This window comes from Zonotrichia leucophrys, chromosome 4 (genome assembly GCF_028769735.1).
Source record: "Zonotrichia leucophrys gambelii isolate GWCS_2022_RI chromosome 4, RI_Zleu_2.0, whole genome shotgun sequence".
Lineage (NCBI taxonomy): Eukaryota > Metazoa > Chordata > Aves > Passeriformes > Passerellidae > Zonotrichia > Zonotrichia leucophrys.
This window is the reverse complement of record NC_088173.1, coordinates 27,445,763-27,466,483: the sequence shown is the minus strand read 5'-3', so window position 1 is coordinate 27,466,483 and position 20,721 is coordinate 27,445,763. Positions and strand designations below refer to the sequence as shown.

Sequence of the window (20,721 nt, the reverse complement as noted above, 5' to 3'; positions counted from 1 at the left end):
ATTATTCAAAACATTGCTCATGAGGAATCTTGATACAGGCATTTTTTTGAATTCTCTATAGAGCATGCCTCTGTCCACGAGGCTGTTCTTTCCAAGGTGGTGATTCCCTTAAAATGGGCTGTACCAGGCAGCTCAGGAAATGACAGAGTAGCCTATACTATATTTCTATAGCTAAGATTTCTTTTTTTGTATACATAAAACTAATTTTTAAAAATACACAATAGTTCTCATCTGTACTGTGATTCCATTGGCAGAGACCAAAGTAGTAAAACAGTAAAACTGAACCCACAAGATGAACATTGCAGCGCTGCACCATTTAAGCATCCTCATCTTTTCCATGCACAAACCCAAACAGCAACACAAGGATCAGTACTTACACTCTTGATGCCTGCTCCTGGTAAGGTTATGTGTGTCTGTCTCCAGCCATGGCCCCCATTTCTCCCCCATACAGCTGGGCCATGAGCACCAGTTCTCCTCACAAAGAGCTGCAGGGCACCAGAGTGCAGCCCGGGCACTTTATGCCTGAAGGACAGGCACAAATCTCCAGGCTGAGCCAAGTGGCCCAAGGGCAGGGTAAGATGTGCCACTCTTCCTTCTTTCCCCTTGGGATCAGAGATGGTGAGGTACTGTCCCCCTGCAGTGGAAAGAGCAGTGAGTTAGGGTTTGTTTGGTGCTTCTAACACTATTAGGTTGCAGAACCGAACCCACAAGAGTTATTAAAAATAAATAAAGGTAAAACAAGGTCCAGAGAGTGCAAAATAAGGCATATAGAACCAGAACCAATGCATCTTCCCCCTACAGGGTGAGATTTACAGTGCTGCTCTTCTCTACATTAGTACCAGGCTGGGTGTTGCCCGTCTAATTTCTTTTTGACTAAATAAATGTTACCCCCCTCTCCAAAACTAAAACCTCATGTATTCCGTCATTTCTGGCAACCCCTTGGTCACTGCATGATTTTAAACCCACAGGGACATTAAAGCACTGTGCAAATTCATGCACCTTTCAAGCTGCAATGTTTTGCTGTTGGACAGATAACAGAGACCGAATAAATGTTATCATGCAATTGAGCTATGGCTCTGCCCCTTTCCTTTAGTTTGGGAACTGTGTTAACAGGGTAAATCTCAAAGCAGATCCATTTGCAACCCTGATAGCCTCTTTTATTCAACTGTAATTTAAACTCTTAATCTGGTAGATAGAGAAATCAAGAAGCAATAATGATTTCCACATGGCTGTTAACCCCAAATTCTAACAGTAGGAAGTTGTCAGTGAACATACATACTCAATTCCAAACCCTATTATTAACTCTTATCATTTATGAAGTAAATGTGCCTTCCAGAAAACACTCAGAACATGAGAAGCTAAGGATCTCAGGTATCCATTAAACCTAGAAAGAAAAAAGGCACTTTTCATACCTACTCTTAGAACTACACTAAATGAGATTTCACATCCTGGAGAAAACCCAGACCTGTATGAGTTGTTTGTACTTTTCATTAAAACTTTTGCAAGGTGGGCAAAACCTTTAAAATCTAAAATTACCATAGGGAAAAAGGTTCAAAAAATCAAAAAAAAACAAAAACAAAAACCTTATCTTACACTTAATCTAAGAATATATTTTCTTTTTGTGATCAGATTTTATGTATTTTTTAATTTAAAAATGCCACCTCTACCTTAAGTCCATTAAGAAAGTGGCATTTTTAGGCTCCTTACTTAAAATGAAAGATTTAGAAATATTGGGGGTTTGTAAGATTGTTGACATACACAGTTAAACAGGATAGAAAAAATTTTTAATTGTGTCCCTGCAACTACTCAAGCAGAGCACTATTTTTTGAAAGCTTCTCTTTGAAAGTCACGTTTTCCCTTCAAAAGCTGTAAAATTTAATTACAATGTACCATGGCTTGTCACACATTTAAAAGGAAAGCCAACCTTGTCTCCAATTCACTACTTCTACATAAGTTTTTAAATTCTTTGGTCTGAATGAGATTTAACAAAGCAAAGTATTATGCTGCTGTCTGGGGCCCTAGATCAACATTAAGCCATGAAGTGGGATCCATTTGTCCAAGGATCTGTTAAAGCCTTTTGGTGGGAATTTTCTCAGGGAGTTTTTTGGGGTTTTTTGTTGTTTGTTTTTTTTTTTTTTTTTTGCAGCAAGGTCACTAATTGCTAAAATAAGCATAATAGAGTTTAAATAACTGTACCTGTTTGCTGAAGATACAGTTATACCACTCTGAAAGTACTGACTTATTAAGTGCATCATTTTCAGATAGTTACTGTGGCTGAAGCCAATCAATAGGAAACAGATTTAGGTAAGCACAAAGCAAACATAGCTGTAGGCAAGCCCCTGCAGGAAAAGATCAGATCAGCATTTTCTGTGTGCAAGATAAGCTCACAATGCTTCAGCACAGCACCTTTCCAAATGCAGATTCTGATAAACCAACATATAGCAAACTTTGCAAGGTAAAAGCAAGCAGTCAGGAACAAGCTGTGAAAATAAATCCTCCCAGCAAGGTATTCCAGACTGGAGGGGGTGGGTGGATGGGTGGGTGACTTCAAGGGACTAGTTTTAACAGGTTATGTCAACAGCAGCAGAACATACACAGGAAATAAAAAGCTGAGCTTGTCCCTGACTACTGGGAAGCAATGCAGGGAAAAAGGTCTGACAAAAAAGAGCCAGTTAAAAATCATGGTTCTGGAATTTAGTATATATAAATGACAAATTTTGAGTACAGATAATGAATATGCTTTGAGTAACTGAGATAGAAAAAATGAATTTTTAAATCTGTTGTTTCAAAAAAGGTATGAATTATGTGGGTTTGGGTTTGTTTTTTTTAAGTGCCACTCTGCATGCAGGAGTCAGCTGCCGGTTCTCTCATCTGCAGGAGGAAGGAGCTCTGCTCTCCCAGTCATTCCCAGGGCTTTTCAAGTGTCACAAGGAGCTCCTGAGGCACCAGAGCAGCCTCCTTGGGGGACCCCTGCCCAGGCAGTGAAGGCAGCACTTCCACTGAGCCAGCCAACAGCCTGGAGAGGTGCCAGGTCACCTGCTGGGGTGGCAAATGACAATGCCATCAGTGGCCAGACAGCTCTGACAGGGAGCTGCATGAGAAAAATGGCTCTCAGTGCCCTCAGAGCCCTGCCTCATCCTGCCGTGGCCACTGTCCCGCCTGAAAGCTTTCCTTCCGCCCACGCCGGGAGCGCGGTGCCCTTCAAAGGGGCCGCAGTAATCCCGTCATTACGGGAGCCAGGGATGTGTGTCTAATCCCGGCACTGCGCTGGGGGAAGGGGAGCAGGCAAGGGCAGCAGCCTCGCAGCGCCACGCCAAAATCAACAGGGGACAAAACGCATCCACATCCTGGGACAGCCCAGCTGGGGACAGGGAAGGGCTCTTCCTGCGGCTGAGCACCACGCTGATGCCGGCCTCCTGTCCTGCAAACAGCTACTACACACTCCCCTCTAACCTTTGGGGTAATGTAACTTTTTATCACCCCAAACAGTCCCTTCTTCAGCAGCCTCCGTGTTTCAGCATTTAACTTGTCTGCCTTCCAGTTACTTGACATTTTTCCTATATACAGATTGATTTTATCAAATTCTAGTCCAAGCTACAGCAATCTGAGAGGTTAAACTAGAACATTTTATCTGCAGCAAAACAAAGACTATTTCCAGTACCTTCTATAATTTTGCTAGTGATAGGGAAATAATTATGTTTACATGGTAGTTTGAAAAACAAGCTTTGTTTCACCATAAATAAAAGTTGTTCTCTAGTCCACATTTTTTTCAGATTCCTTTAAGACAAACTTTTGCTAACTATATTTACTACTCCTTCACAGAGATTCCTATTTTAAAGATGTCAGCTATGATAAGAGTGTAAATTTTCAATTGCTCTTTCACATTGGGAATCCTCAATTTTGCTTTTTATACACAGAAGAGGCATCGGTGTGAAATACACCCCAGAACTAAAGGGAACAGAAGCTGTGTGATCTGTCCTCAAGCAGAACTGTCATCAACCTCAAGCCTTGGTGGCTCTTCAACTGCAGAATGTGATTGTCCACAGATCACTTACCGGAAACATCTCTCACTGGTTCCCAGTGCACGTCATCATCTTTGTCCTTGATCCATCCACACAGTCCACTGTCAAAATCACAGCTGTGCACCAGCACACCTGGCAGAACAGAGCAGGAGGTCACAAAATAAACCCAGAAATTATTCAGATTGTTTTGGTTTTCAATTTCCCATGTGGCTGACTAGCCAGTGACTAGCAAGTAAGTATGAAAATTAAGTGTAGAAGGAGCCCTAAGAAAAGAATCTACAAAAATACTAAAACAATAAAAAGGACCTTTGTATTATTAACAATTCGTGCTATTTTTGTGGTGAATTTTTTAGGAAATAAAAGTGTAAGGTTCATATAGAAGAAGGGTTAGTTTTACATGATTTTATAAAGCATAGTTTAAAAGAGGGGCATAAGACATAAGAGTCCTGAGAAATGTAAAAACCACCAAGAAATCTCAAAAAATCAGAAACCCTAGATCCTAAACAGGAGACATGGTCTTTACCTGGGTCATCGTTTGCTTCAAATTCATCAGCTGTAATCCCTCGTTCAATTTCAAGTATTTCAAACAGATTATTGCTCACTCCGGGCTGGCGTGGAACTGTGAGAAAAAATTATTGAGATAAGGAAGTAGGTCACTAATTTATCTCTAACAAAAACCAGCAGAGCAGCTCTGGGCACTGTGCTTTTCCTGGAGATTTCAATACATTTAATTATATTCAACACAAAGACTCATAAACTTTATGCCTACGTGATTTATGATTTGTGGTGTAACATTTACCTAAGCACTGTAAAAGGTGATTCCAAATCTCCTAAAGGTTCTTTGACTGAAAGCTCCTTTAACTTTTAAAGCTTTAAGGGGAAAGCTTTAACCTTGAAGCACACTATTCCTCTCCAAATGCATTTTCAGAGACAGTGGTTTCTCAATGACATAAAGCCACATGGAAGTCCTCACACAAGCCTTCCACAGACATTTACAGGAGAACCTCGACGGGAGGCAGCAGCACTTGGAAGAGGCCCCACGAGCACTTAACCTTTGAAAGACAGCCGAAGGTGCATCTATCAATCTGCAAAGGATTAGAGCTCCCAAAACAATTATCAGGGATGTACTGGGAGTTGGGAAGGAGGAGCTCTAGTGGAAGCTGGAATTCAATTGTAATTATACTTTTTGCTTTCCAGCACAGCCTGTGCTTCAGCTGCTGTTCCCAGCTGGAGGAGAAGGAACAGCTCTCAGTGATTAAGGGGCCCAGAGGTTATTAGACATTCAGCATCCAGGACAACCTGAAATTTATGAGCTCTTTGTGGGAGTGATGGCTGCCAGAGTCAGGTGGCTACAAACACTCCCACGTATTTCTGAAAATGCTGTGCCAGTTTGTGTAAGTTTCAAGCAGATTTCTTGCCTGATGGACAGCTGTCAGCCAGAGATAAACAGATTGCACGGAATAGAGCTGTCTTGGAAAATTCCTCTTTTAGAGGCAGGTCTAATGCATAATTCATAACAGTAGTAATGTGTTTCAGACATGTCCTCAGGTTTTATAGACACCTCTGACACCTAAGGTATTTGTAACAGTCTTATCTATTAAAAACTTGGCATGTTTTCCATTTGCAGTGCTAAAATAACTATTAATGTCTCTATAGAACAAGTGAGAACAAGAAGAATTAAGACAACTGAAAGGACTCTTGTTTTCAGAAAATCAAATCCAAGGTTAAGAAGGAACCTCTTTTGCACTAGGTCAACATGAAAATAGCACTGCTACAAGAGCTCCTCTAAAGCCAAAAGAGAGAGATGGAAAAAAAAAAAGTTGATATTAGAACAAAATAAGCAAACTCCAATGTATATTTAAAGTACTATTCCAGACTAGAGGTAAAATAATAATTAATACAAATTTTATATAACAAATCATTAATAACAAATATTAAATAATAAAAATTAATAATAAATAATGAATAAAAATGTTATATAACAAAAACAAATAGTGAAAAAGCTCAAAATGTGTAGTAAGCCAATGAACTCCCAAATATAATAGTCATTATTTGAATCACTAAGTTTCCCTTTTTTTGTTTTCTTTTTAGTCCTTTGCAGATTTTTGATTATGTATATTTGCAGTCTAGGATATTAATGCTCAAAACAGCTTCAGATTTAAGGGTGGGTATTAGAGGACTGTTAATTTTTAAAGATTCCTTGATTGCAAATAGCATTTTTGCTGCCTTGTTTCACCTGGGCTGTTTTGCTTTAAAACCTTGAGCTTTAACATGAAAGAAAATTCATAAATGTGCACAGTCCCCACAACCTAGGCCAATAATTGCCTTGCAGAACATCTATGCACAAATATGATATAAATCCATTGTTCACCCTGAATTATGCAGGTGGGGCAGTTGAACCAGCACACCTATGCTGCACACCCAGAGAGCACCACCTTGCCTTTCCTCACCTCACACTGTGCCAAGGGAAGCAGATATTGTTTGTTTTCTGTGCTGTGGAGAACAAATCAGCTTCAGAACTTCTGAGCACAGCACAGCAAGCACCAAAGGCTCAAACCACAGATTCACAGGCAGGTAATGGCAAGGTTTTAAATGAGCACTGTGGCAAAGAGCATGAAGGAAACTCTCTGCCATGCTCGAATGTTTGTAGGATACTCAGGGGTCACAGTTTTAAGGTACATTTCCTGTACACCCTCTTCCCAGTCTTTCACAGTCCTTGTTTATGGAAAATACTGCAAAAAATATTAGGAACTTATCTTGTAAACTACTTCAGTTTACTTCTTCAAGTACCACTTCTAATGCACTGATGTTTTCTATAAGCCTGAGTTACATCTGTGCACACATACAAGAATTCTCCAAACTGAAGTTGACATATCTGCCAACAATCAAAGCTCTGCAATTTTTTTTTTCAAAAATTCCCTGAGAGCCCCTTTCCACACACTTTTTTAACTAACTTCTAGAAGAATGTGTTGTAGTGCTTTAATAGAGTCACTTCAGTGCTTGAACCTAATTACAGGAATGTGCACTCAATTTGAAACAAGGGTTACCATAAGAGATGCAGGACTCTAAATATGACCCACATGTACACTTCTTTTTGCCATGACAACCAATAGGTTCAGTGGTGATCGTGGGAGAAAATATTTGGTACAATTATTTTCTGTAAGGTTTCCAAGCCCTTTCTGTGTACTTTATATAGCGTATCAGTGTGCTTTTCACTTAACTTCAATGGTTTGATAAAGCTTGTTAAATAGAAACTTGGCTTCTTTTACTTGAAGAATTTTATAAGCTCTGAGTGAGCCAATACACCCACACTGCCACATTCTCAAAGTTCATGAGCTAACTTCTTCATAAATGCACAAATCTGGGGAGAAAATATTAAATAACTGTAACTATTAAATAATAAATAAGAGTGATTTCTTTGGGGCTTTTTTAGCCTTTGGGAAAGCAATACAGCTTTTTTTTATTAACTTGCTAATTGCTGGAATTGGGAGTATAAGAAAGTACATGTATATATCAGCTTGTTTGCAATAAAAAAATAATTGCTGTTTTGGCGTTACAAAACCAAGACCTGGACTGCAACTTCATGTAATAGTAATAGTAACTGTTATTACCATTAATAATGCAGTTCTCTGGCTTACAGAAAAAACCTGATTTTGCACTCTGAGTACAATTCCACTCCACACAGTAATCATGACTAAGCTTCCCATTCACTAAAAACAACAACAAAAAAGGCCAAAGATTTTTTGACTGAATAGTTATGACTGAAATCTGTTAAATCCCACTTGCAAAAAATTCCCACCAGTGATGAGATCTCACACACAACTAGTAGAAAACAGCTAAAAGTAAGGGTAGTCCAGAAGTCAGTCAGACTGAGAAAACAAGAATAAGTCCTGTTTTCCTCCAGGGAAATATTGATATGTGCTGGGCTAAAAAGAAGAGGCAACAGAGAGGCACATTTCACCCTTTTGTTCAGACACCCACAGTGTCCAGAAAATATTTCTTAAAACTCTACAGATTCAAATTCTGCAGTAAGAGTTATTTTAGGAAGTGCTTTGATGGACTATGCCACCCTCTCCAGCACTTTTTACATATGAGGAGAGATGCAACAGTCTCAGCAGGCCACCACTTTGCAGTCCAATCTTGCATTTCTTGGGCAATTACAAGGCTAATTTGGTAAAAAGTAAGTTTTACCAAAATCCAGCATCTTGGTATTTACCTTTGCAGAAGGTTTTCTGCAAAGTGACCTGCCTGCTTTTGTATGAACATCCATTTGGGAGGTGCAGAGTGCAAAGTGAGTTTCAGAGAAACACAGCTAAAACAAGGAGTGAACAGAAGCTTGCATATCAGATCTGGGGACAAAACTTGCTGGAAGATTGACTGAGGGTGAGACTGGTAAGACTCCTAGATTTCATGACTGAACTCCAGAGTACCAACAGGAACAAAGCATCTATCACATATGCTTAAATATAAACACAAATGCATTTTAAAAGGTGCCAGAAAAGTGAAGACAAACGAAATATTGTTGTAAAATAATGCTAGTCTAAGAATATCAAGGAATAACAAACCCCTTATTCTTTGCTTTTATTATTTCCTTTTTTTCAACAGCTTCAAGGATCACAAAACTGCACTTACAGCACTAAGGACTTTGCAGTCACTGAAAGGGAGAAAAGAAAGAATCCAGTTTTAATCCATTTTTTACATTTTTAATAGCTGTTATGAGAAGTATTTCCTAACTCCAGTCTTTTCAGCTCCACTAAGGGCTAAGAAGGAAAACTGCTGAACTGTCTTTTAATATAGATAAGGGGGTTTGTTCTTGCTATGCTGATATCTAGTATTATGCTTTAAGTTTATGCTTTTAGTGCTTATCACCCAGATCCCAATGGCAGCAGAAATTCACAGGCTTATTGAGAAGTTTGCTCTATTTGTTAGAGACTTATAACTAGAAAAGATTCCTCTGTGCTTCACTGTAGTTTGTATCAGTGCTGAAATAGTTAATTATTAAGCTATCACTGCATTCCTCTCTCATTGCCATTCCCCCCATATCCATATCAGGAGAAGATTATCCTTGGTGCCAGATTCCACTGTCTGCATCTGACTAAGTGGTTCAAAGGCCAAGTGTAGGAATTCCATGTTAAAAAATACAAATTTTTTTGTTCTCTAAAAAAAGCAGCTCCCCAAAGTCACTGCAGGCTTTTTTAGAAAAGGAGTAAAGCATCTAAAGAAAAGCAACAACCTAATACCTTTCAAAAATTGCAAAGGCATTTAAACAAAATTATCAGCATTTTTATCATTTGTACTCTTTGTCACTGCTGAACAGAGCAATTTCTCTGATCCTCAGCTCATTTCAAGTTGAGCAGCATATTCAAGAGAGCTCTAAAGTGAAATCCTAGGTCAAGCTGACTCAGTGTGTGGAACAGCAGGTCAAATAACAACAAAGGGGGAAAATAGGGATTAAGGAGTCACCAAGGGCACCCCAGGAATAGGTTAACTAACAAAAAACTAGAATTTGAGAGATGCTTGCAGAAAAAAAGTCCATTTGGCCCAAGCACGTCTCCTCTCCTGATGTGGACCAATCCTAGAGCACCGGGATTTGGTCTAGGACATCTGTGCAGCAGGCAATGGCCCCTTTGCCACTGACTATCTGACAGAAGTACCACCTATTCCATGGCAGAGCAAAGCAGTGCTGCTTCCTGCAAGTCTGGCTAAGGCTGCAGAGCCTCATGGGGAAAAAAGAAAGGGAAATGCCCATGTTAACCTAGATGAAAGCACAACTTTGAGGTCTTTAGCAGATGCTAATGGCTGTGTCTAAAATAAGACTGGACATGGCACTCAGTGCCATGGTTTAGTTGAGGTGTTAGAGCATGGGTTGACTCAATGACCTTGAAGGTCTCTCCCAACCTAGAGATTCTGTGAATTCTCTGAGCACAGAACTGCCAGTGGTTGCTGGTGCTCTCTATGCTGGGTTCTGCCCATCCCTGCGTGATAAAACACTACCTTTTGTGACTCTTTGGAATACAACAACCCTTGGAGACACAGGAGGAAGCAGACACCTAAGATGACACAAATTCTTTTGAAGATTTACAAAACTGAGGTTAAATCCTAGTTCATTACCTGAGTGGATCTAACATTGATTTTCGCCTCTGTTTTCCAAGAAAATAAGAGTTACAAGACTACTAATTGCTCTCTGTATTCTCTAGTGAGAAACAAAGAAAGGCAGAAAAAGCAAGGCTTTTCCTTCTCTTTCCAGGCAGGCTTATGGGGACCACAGTGCTAATTCATTTTCGAGAACTGGCTTCTTTTTGCTGTCTCATCTGGAGAAGCAGGTGATGTGAGGAAATGAACCTAAAGAAGCTCAGTATAAGCAAAACAAAATTAGCTCATATCCAGAACCCAGGAATACTACAAAGATGTCTGATGTAGGTGAGACTAAAACAGAAACAGCTTTAAAGAAGCTGAAGGAAATAGTTCAAAACTCCCCATCCCTGAAAAAATACTGAGGCAAGTGAAAAATCCAGAAATGTTTTTGGAGGCGGGGACGCCTTGGCACATCCACATAGCAGCTAAGAAGCAAGTTGAAGGTTAGCTAGTTATTTCAGTTTGAAATCCTGTATTGTCTTAACACCATGGTTGTTACCATTGTGTCTGGCTGTGAGGAATGATTTTGGAGAGGGACTGGCTTACACTTGGTGGGAGCACTGCTGTCCTGAGCTCACATAGCCAAACAGAGCCAGGCACTGCTCTCCCACACTTCTGGAGCAGGGGCAGGGCTGGCCAGCAGGAATCTGAGCTCAAACTCCCTGCACACAACATCTGTAAGCTAACGTGAAAGGCGTTTCAGGTAACACACCTCACTTCACTTTGCCATGGGCCAAGAGCACTCATGCAGCCAGGTCTGAAGCCCAGCTAAAGCCCAGGAATGAAGCACCTGCCATAATACTCCCATGCTGCTGAACCCTGATGTGATGGCATCTGGGAATGTCCAAATCTCTGTGTTATCCTTACAAGTGCACTACTGAGGAGAGGCAGACCCAGGCTCTGTGCATCCCACTGTTATAATGTATAAGGGCTATAACTTTTCTTTCTGCTTTTCTGTATGTCCCACATGAGGAAATAAACTTCCCCACAAACCTCTGCAGTAACAGGATTCAAGAGGTGAAGAAACACCCTACTGTACAAGCAATGCTTTCTTTGAGAAAGTAGCATGTTCTTCTGAAGCTGAACTGTTTTGCACTAAACTGTAGGTTTCAAATCCTTAACAAATGCTTTTGAGCACTCCCAACACAAACACTTCTACACAGAGAGAAAGCAGGAGAGGACTCCAGTAACCACTACCTAGATGATACTTTCAAAGTGTCCAGAAGAGAAAAGAGAGGAAAACAGAGCAGAAAGCAGAGAGGAAAGGAGAGAAAAAGATAAGAGAGGAGACAAAAAGACACCATCTTCACTGAATATCACACTGCTAGCATCATCAGGAGCACAAGTGGAATAGGCTTTCAGTCACAGTTACATCACACGCGTGTATCAAGCGTGTCTCTTGCTGGTGACCCAAAAATATTACATGGCATTGAAGACAGACATCTGTTGACCTGATCTGAGGCCTCCCTGTCCCTGTATTACCTGCTAAGGCCAGGAACAGCTGACAGCTGCTTGACCCCTTTCAGTCCTGCTGTGCCGTGCATTGAAGCCTTTGAAGCTGTGTATGTATATCACAAACCTCAGAGTGTGGCAGCTGACCTAAACCAACAGCTGATAAACACTTTGCAAAGGTCCTGTGTTTGTTATATGTACCATAATGTAAGCTGCAGTCAGACCAAGCCAAACTTCAAAGGCTTTCACTTTGCTATTTTCCAAATTCCTTTATCTGAAACACATGTATTGAAAGCACTAGCTTCAAAATCCCTCTAGGGACAATATAGAAAGACTAATTGTAAATAATAAGCTTTACATAGAGGATTGTTATGACTTCACAAAAATTCAGAACACTGAACACTAGCCCTCTGCTTTAGTATTCCAGAGACCACTCACAACATGAGACAGACACGTGGGAAGCATAATGCTGGAGTCTACAATAATTTCCACAAAACTACATTTTTAACTGTTGGGTCCCATTAGGTTAAGCTTCATAAATCTTTACCACATTTCCTTTTAAAATTTCACTTAAACATATGTCCATATTTTTAATTGAATATGAAGCCAAAAGTACGCTCTACTAAGCAGTACCAGGATTTGTCTTCTAACTTTTGTCAGCTTCACTCTCCATTTTCTGTCTACAATAGATAAAATGTCACAGGGAAAACTCTTTTACAAGGAGCAAAATATTTCACTGAGTAATGACCTGGAACAACAAAGCCCAAGAAATTACCACATAGATGCCAAAGCAACCAGAAAAAAACTCCCACATTGCTTGTGCACCTGCTCTGAGACAGCAAACTTTTCCTCCTACTACATTGCTTCAGCAGCTTGATTGTACAACAAGCTGGAGAGCAGATCCAACACACCCTCCCCATCTCTAAAATTAGCCACAGAACTAAAGATGAAATCGGGTGTTGAGTATTTCTTGGCAGATATGCACAGCTCTGTAAGTGCCAGTAATGTCTCCTGTGGTATGCACTAAAGCTGGCACAATAGAGCTGTAGACTTCAGAGGAGCTCCTAAAGTTACATGTCTTCATGCTATGAGAATCTTTACTATCTTCAGCTTTTCACGTATCCCTTTCCACAGATACAGTCCAGAAAATTACCCTCTATGCTATTTTTATGCATTTTTCCCATTGTTTAGTCATGAACATCTGAGACTATTTGAACCCATACAAAAGAGGTCACATAGAAGTCTTTAGGTAATCGGGCATGATCCCATTTCTTTATCATTCTTAAAACTATGGTAATACTTTGTTTAGGAGGGACTCTCAACTCTCTGAATTTAAATCCATTGACTCCTTTATGAGTTATGTTGTACTTCAATCCTTTTCAATAAAATGTCTTTCATTTCTTTAAAGCTTTCGTCTGAAAGCATAATTACATACTTCTACAGGAAAATAGACTCAATAATTTCAGGGGGAAAAAATAAACACTTTTTTGATTGATTGATTCAGAACTTCCGTCGCAAACTTTTGTTAGGTAATAAAATCAACTACTTTTGCAGCTTTACCATATAACCATTTTCAGTTTCATTTATTTGTTCTCAACGGTATAGTGTTCCAAAAATCCCAAACATAGTATAGTGCATGCTTTCATCCACAGCCTTGCTAAACAAAGGCATATGGAAAATTACTTACTGAATACATCTCCTCGGGGTTTCTGAGGATCTGGCTGGATCCTGTTGTCTCCTTGGGAAGTTGTAGTTTCAATGGGAACATGTGCAGGCTCCTCAGTTGTTACCAGAGGAGTTGTTTGTGGTGGTAGTGTAGGTCTTACTGTTGTAGGCTGAGGTGGTGTTGGAGGTGGAGGCTTCACCACTGGTGTCGTGACCGGCCTTGTTGTCACTGGCACAAATCTCGTGGTTGGCTTTGGTGTCAGTCGAGTTGTCCTGGGTGCAGGCTGAGTTGGCACAGGTGTAAGATGAGTTGTTGGCACAGGTGTACGATGAGTTGTTGACACAGGTGTAGGATGAGTTGTTGGCACAGGTGTAGGACGAGCTGTTGGCACAGGTGTAGGACGAGCTGTTGGCCTGGTCACTGGCCTTTCTGTAACAAAAGCAGGTACAGGCAATGGTCTGAGGAGCTGTGCCTTCAGCATCAACAATCCTGCTCATTCTACCCCTGCCTCCCTCAGGGAAAGTGCAATTGGTCTTGAATATGTGATATGGACCAGGTAGTTCAATCAGAACAATAGGAAAAACTGCAAAGAGACTCAAAATGGGACCAAAATGGGCATCTCAGCCTCTCACCTCAGAAACTTAATCTCTTTCATTGTGACACAGAAATACTTGGATGAAATAAATTTTTTTCTTCTGAAAGTTTCCAGTTAGAAACATACTTTAGCATCAGCACTGCTAAATTATCACATCCCTTTAGGTGGTACTTGGCACTGCAGCAGTTTAGAGATAATTTAGAATGACTGAAGGTCAAGACACTTCCAACCCACATCCTCTCCAGCATCAAGTCTCTTTCAGAGTTGGCAAAACTTACACAAAAGCTTGCTGGTTAAAAAAGCATGGGCAGGAAGACATGGGTTAAGCAGCCTCCTAAACTGGACAAGTCCATAATCAGGAGTGGAAGCAAGTTTATTAAAACCCCGACATTACAAGCATTTTGATCACAGATGGCCAGATACCTTTGGATTAAGAAAGTTCTCACCTTTCCTTCTAAACATTTCTCTTTGTCAATAAGCAGAATTATTTTAGAGATTAAACCAAGTCAGCCTTCATTTAGATCCTTCTCTTTGCTAAACACCAGGAAACTAAGACATTTTTCAGCCTTCATAATAACAAGGTGCTGGACTGAGCGCCACTTTCACCCCAGCGACAGTGCCCACAGTACCAGCTCCTCCAATGTTTCAGAAAGGACAACAAATTTTAACTTAGTCTCACAAGGAGAGTTTCTGAAGACATGAAAGACAAGAATATGTTTTGTTGTTTTCTATTGGTTAATGAGCCTTTTACATCTCACCGGAGATCTTAAAAAGCTCAAGTAAGAACTCTAGTCACATATTTTGTGTACAAGCATTTCAAGTATAGCACACAGTTAAAATGAAGAACTACTGTTTGTTAAACAGTGAATTGTTTGATGATAGCAAGTAAAAATGTTTTCCCTCTGGCCACTTGTTTATTACTATCTCTTTGAGTACTCTGCCATTTTGACATTTATAGTATATTAAAATCTAAAACACCCCTTAGGACCATGTCCCAGTAACACATATGAAATATGTCCACATATAGTTGCAAACACTCAGGATGTGAGAGAACACCTTTTACCATGACAGCTACAGCTGAAAGGGAAAAATGGTGCTGGTCTTTAAAGAGATCAGTGAGTCACCAAAGACCCACATAGGAATGCAGGATCAAAAAGATCCAGCAAATGTCACAGAGCTGCACACTCCTGTGGGACATCAAACACGGGAGAGCTCCAACACCTTATTCCGTACCAAGGGGGTGGCTGTTTCTCCCAAGAGAAAAGTGGCCAAGGGAATTTTCCAAAAGCAAATCCTTCCAGAGAAACCCTCCTTCCTGGCTCTTCTCACATCTGGGAAGCAGCAGGGAGTGGACGGGGTGAGCTGCTGAAACAGGCCAGTTGTGGAGTGCACATAACAACAGGGCATGAGTAATGTTCACTGTTTGATCAGACCTACCCTGCTTACTCAGTTGCTCTCATCCTGAAGCAATCTCTAGAATCAAGCTGTGAATAGGGAGAGGTGAATTTCTTTCTAATTATGAAAATGTCTCAGGGAAAGATATTTTTACCAAGGCATGCTAAGACTTAGAAAACTCCAAATACATTCACTAGCCCTTTATTTAGTATCAAAAATAGTTAAGAGAAATTGAGCCTGACAGAGCTGTACCTTAAAGTTTACAAAATGGGACACAAACTTTCAGAATCTCTATTTTAGAAGGAGCATTACATACGTATGCAGTTTGTTCCATTGTCTCTGTACCCTTCTTTACATTTGCATTTGTAGGATCCTGGAGTGTTGTAGCAGTGTGAAAAGCTACCACACTGGTGGTGGCCAAGAGCACACTCATCTATATCTGCAACAGAAAATTTACATTAAAAAAATCATTTGCTTCATACAAACCTGACCTTCTGCTTATACCTGCAAAAAACCCCAAACATTAATACCATTTTGGTTATATAAAAAAAAAATAAAGCTTTTTCCAGTGGGAAAAGAAAAATAGACAGTCACAAATCAATGTGGCGATGCAAACATTAGGAAAAATAGGGACTATTGGGAAACTTTGGTATTGCTCAGCTTTTACCTTAGCATCAGCTTCACACATGCCATAGGTAGATTGCAGCTGAGATCTTTAACATCACAATTTAACAACCACTTCTTACAGGTGAAAAAAAGAGTGTAGGAATATGCGTGTTGTTCATCACACAGATATTAAATTGGCTTTTCTTCATAAAATTCTTTCTATATTGTACATCTGTATAGATGTTTCTACATCAAGTAGAAACTGCTGGAAACGTTTCATATGCCATATCCACGTTAATTGTCAGTGATGCAAGCAAAAATCTCCAAATTCTAACACTCTGAATACAAATTTCTCTGAAAAAAACACTTAAGCAAACATGAATTATCTTTCACTGAAAAAAATGATCTTTTTTCAGTGAAAGAATGATAACCAGTTGAGACCCTGTGAAACTAAGGCAGAGAGACCTGGGAATATCTTCACTGAAGGGCATACACCAGCTGCATTCCAGTCTCATGTCCAGACAAAAACAGGTTATTTCCCAACTCCTGCCTCTTCCCCACCTGTCTGCAGGGGAAGGAAAGTTGGGCAGTCTGGGTTGGGAGGGGGTAGAGTGTGCACATTTTCTTATCTTGAATCTTGGGACATGCTATGGAGCACACCATGTTACAGCTCAGACACAGCCTTAGCTCATACACTGCTCCAAGCCTACAACTGCCAGGAACAGTGAACCCTGAGGAAAAAACAGCTTTGGAAAGGAATTCCTGCGGTCATCAGCTCTGTTCTCCCCACCAACTTCCACACAAGAACCAGTTGCAAGAATGTGGGCCAAATACATGCCTTCTCTTTCACAGCCTATTTCTATAATCCACCCTTTCTTAAAACACCGATGCAGTGTAAAACAACCTGCTTCAACATTTCAGTCATAATAAATAAACATTCCTCTTTGAGCATTAATTTAATGTTCAAATACACAACTCTATTACATGCATGTGAGAAATAGCTTGTTATTACCATGGCACTGGTATTTGCCTCCAATATACATCAGGTCAAAGCCCTTATGACACCTGCAAATGTAGCTCCCGAAGGTATTGACACAGTGCCTGAATCGTGGGCAGAGAACCCTCCCAGTAGCACATTCATCAATATCTGTGGAAACAAAGGAACTGTATTACTCTTCATAACAGTTAAAATACAATGTATGGTGTTCAAATGAAACTGGTTTCACATAATGGAAAGCTAAAGAATAGCCAAAGTATTTTTATATGGGCCCTTGGTCAGCCAGCAGTAATTCATGAGCACTTGTGGCCATGCCCTCCAGTTCAGCTCTGGGTCACAGGCAGGTGCCCAGGGAGCAGCTGATGCTCACCCACTTCTGCTCTCCCTGCCTGGGCAGCTCTCAGACGAGGTCAGGCTGACACACAAAAGCTGCTTGTGCTGCCAGTGACTCTGCAGCCCTTGGACACCGAGCAGAGGCTGCTGAGTGCTCAAACACTAATTCTCCACTGAAGTACAGACCTGCCATGCCTGGCTGCTTCTGACGCACGCAGCTCCTCGTGTTTGCTGGTTATCTACAGGGCACAGTTCAAGCCTTTGCTCTGCAGCTCTATCAGGCTCTTGATCTATGGGAAAGCAAGATTTTGCTCTCCATGCAGTTCTTTTCCCAAAAGGAGCCCTTCAGCTGCCGATGTCAAGAGTGCAAAACAAAACCGAGTGATTGATGCCCTGCTGCTCTTGTGAAAGGGGCCTGAACAAGGCAGAGCCTCCTCCAGCGCACAGAAAATATGTTACCACAAAGCTGCTGGTTAGTTAGGGCAGCTACCTGAGTGGGGGAGATGGAGCTTCAGCCTCTCTCCAAGCTGGGCTCCCACAGCCAAGAGAAGTGACTTAAAGCCATGAATTACTGGCCAGATGGGTTGTCCCAGGAGCTCCGGCTGGCACTTCCCGCTTTGCATGAAGAATTACTGAAGACAGCAGTAAAAGGATTCAACCCCTGAGCTCCCACACTCCTGGCCCGCCTGACTGCTCTCTCTCCATCAGGAGCATTGCTGGAATGGTGCAGTAAAGGCCTCAATGGGAAAGAAAACACGGCCAATACTGGGCACCTCTCCACATGCCTGAATCTTCCTATAAATCTGTCTCTTGATTTGAATTTATTGTTAACATTTTAGGCTTTGAGTATGCTACTAAGTTTTACAAACTCTATCATGCTTCTTATTACAATTTAATCAACAAGTCACAATTTTCTATCCTTTATTAAAATATTATTTCAAGGCTGCAAGTTTAAGACTCTTGATTACTAAGAGTTAGATGGGGTTTTTTTTGTTTTGGTTGGGTTTTTTAATCTTTAAACCATGGTTTCAAAAAGTAGTTCAGTAAGAACGAGATTAAACACTGAATATACTTCATCATGGAATGGAATATGATCTTTAAAAACCTAATGTAGCATGTCCTGCTTCTTCCTACGTACATATTCATATTAATTCTCATTTTTGCAAATTCACATAAGGCAAAAATTATGTTAAATTATTGCAGCAGTGTAGTGGTAGGCAGTTATATGTCCTAGAGATATGTGACAGAATTGTTAATCAACACACTGTTCAAAACTGATGCAAAAATACGGAAAAATGTAGCAGTTTTCCACTTGCATATAATGAGGTGTGTAGATGCTCATCCCTGAAGGGAAATCCACTTTTTGGCCAGTGGCCACAAGATGATATGCTAGTGCTTGTGATCAGTTTGGTGCAGCTCCCAAACAGCACAGTGACTCTGGCTTCTTTCAAGCCAATTACGCCTGGACCAAAAGCTGTGGAGCTGTTCCACTTTGCCTGCTGCAACATGCTGTGGTTCATACCTGCTCCCTGTGAAAAGCAGGGCATGGAGGGGGGATTTGGAGCTCACATCAGCATCAGGGAGCTGCTCCAAAGGCACACGAGGCAGTGTGATGGTCAGCACCTAATGAATGTGAGGGTCAGTGTCCACCAGAGAAGCAGAATTGCTTCTCTCTCGTGTTGCAAGTATGACCAGATTACCAAGCACAAAATAACCTAAGACTAATTTTAAAATAGCATAATTTTTAGGTTTACAAGGCTGTATCTTCAATTTTCTAAACACACACAAAAAGGAAATAATTAATTTTATAGTGAAAAATCATTATTTTCAGCCTTCAAATAATTTCAGAACATTTGAAGATGAAATCTGTATATGGCTCATGGCATTAAATTAAAATCCCAACCCAAAAACCTGGCAAGACCAATTGATTTATTGATTCAAGAGTCATTAATCAACTAATTAGCTGTTTAATCCACATTTTCACCAAATACTTTGCTGAATTATTTTTTTCACTTTGTTGTCATTTAGTTTATATGATTTACCTTTATAGCCAAATTGGTGGCTCTTTACTGATTGTCTGAAAGGAACATTTTAAACAAGGGAATGCTCAGCAAGTGTTAAACTAAGAATAGAATAATGCCCAGAGGAATTTCCACCTGTGCTAAAAATAGGCATTGCATTCCCAGCTGTCTTTCAGACTTTCCTCAAACAAGGATCTCACGAGCTGTAGGCAATGCACACTTCAATTTTCTCACCACCACCTACACTTTTATTTGTACTGCAGCATTATACAGCCCCTTGCTGGAGCCAACAACTTCCCCAACAGTGACAAGCTTGTACAAACATGAGGGAAAAGCACAGCCTTAGTCCCAAGTAGCTTCAACTCTTTGAGGTATTTACTGCAACTCAAACTTGAAAGAGAAATAACACAGAAAGGGTGCATGTCATATTCACTTCTTACCAAAAAAGGGGAGAACATTATGTTACGATGCAGGAAGAACAGACATCTCTTGGTGTAACTATTTTCTCTGTATTGTACCAGGCTGCTCTGAAATTCTTGTGGAAATTTTAGAAATAGATTAGGAGGTCATTCTGAATGATGCATACCCAACTAAAATGTGGGTACACAGTTCTTTGCCTTTCTGGGGAGGAAAAAAAATTGTTTTTTTGAAAACTGCACTGAAGAACTCCAAGAGCTTCATAGTACTGGTTTGAGTGCTAGTCTTTGGCTTTAAAGTACACTTTGTTTATTTCAAAGTATGAAGTTTTCCTGAATATAAAAATGAACACTAGGAGAACGATGCAAGCATTTTTTCTAGCAAATTTCTTTACTTGGTGTAGCTTTCTTGAATTTGTACCTAAAATCATTCAGCCTACTATGGCATGGCACAAATATCTTTCAAAGATCTCTCTGCCATAATATCCACAATAGGACTTATCACAACTTAATCCTTTCAGTATGCAACAACAGTAGGTCCTGTTCTTTCCATTTTTTTCCATGCACAGATGTGCCAATCTTGCACTTCAGAAAGCCTGTGACTTGGTGTGTAGCCTGTTCTCATCAGAAGATCTAGGGTCTGTCCCTTTCTCTGCCAACAAATTTTTGGTCACCATGGGTCAGGCACTTGGAGAAACACCTAAGCTGTGAGCCAAGGTGAGCCAAGATATCCAAAGGGATGATTGGGACGTCCCCATTTTCTTACATTCTTTCAGTGTTACTGATGGAATTGTTATAGCATTGTAGCACTTCATAGAATATAAATAATGAAATCACTAGAGCATCATATCCCACTCAGGATGCATAGTTAATGACTGATGAAATCACATGCCACACTGTTCTTCAGACCATAGTAGAGTCTGATTAACCAGAAGCACCTTTTCCATGTTCACAAACATGGGAACAAAATATTTCACTTTTATACACTCTAAGTTCCTGTGTTTATTTTAACCTGGAGTTTTCACAGCATGGAAGAAGGGCAGCACATTCAATCCCACTAACACTGGGAACATGCAGAGACCT

At 40.4% G+C, this 20,721-nt stretch overlaps 1 protein-coding gene across 4 annotated transcripts in view; it reads right to left on the bottom strand.

Moving 5' to 3' along the window:
- Positions 1–20,721, bottom strand: part of NPNT (nephronectin) — a 50,027-nt gene that overhangs the window by 2,951 nt on the left and 26,355 nt on the right. For all 4 annotated transcript variants that reach the window (XM_064710922.1, XM_064710923.1, XM_064710920.1 and 1 more), the window contains 6 exons: positions 16,884–17,018; positions 15,582–15,704; positions 13,297–13,704; positions 4,546–4,641; positions 4,056–4,154; positions 378–634 (listed from right to left, as the gene is read on the bottom strand). In XM_064710922.1, coding sequence (XP_064566992.1) covers positions 378–634; positions 4,056–4,154; positions 4,546–4,641; positions 13,297–13,704; positions 15,582–15,704; positions 16,884–17,018 — 1,118 coding nt within the window. The remainder of the gene's footprint in view (positions 1–377; positions 635–4,055; positions 4,155–4,545; positions 4,642–13,296; positions 13,705–15,581; positions 15,705–16,883; positions 17,019–20,721) is intronic.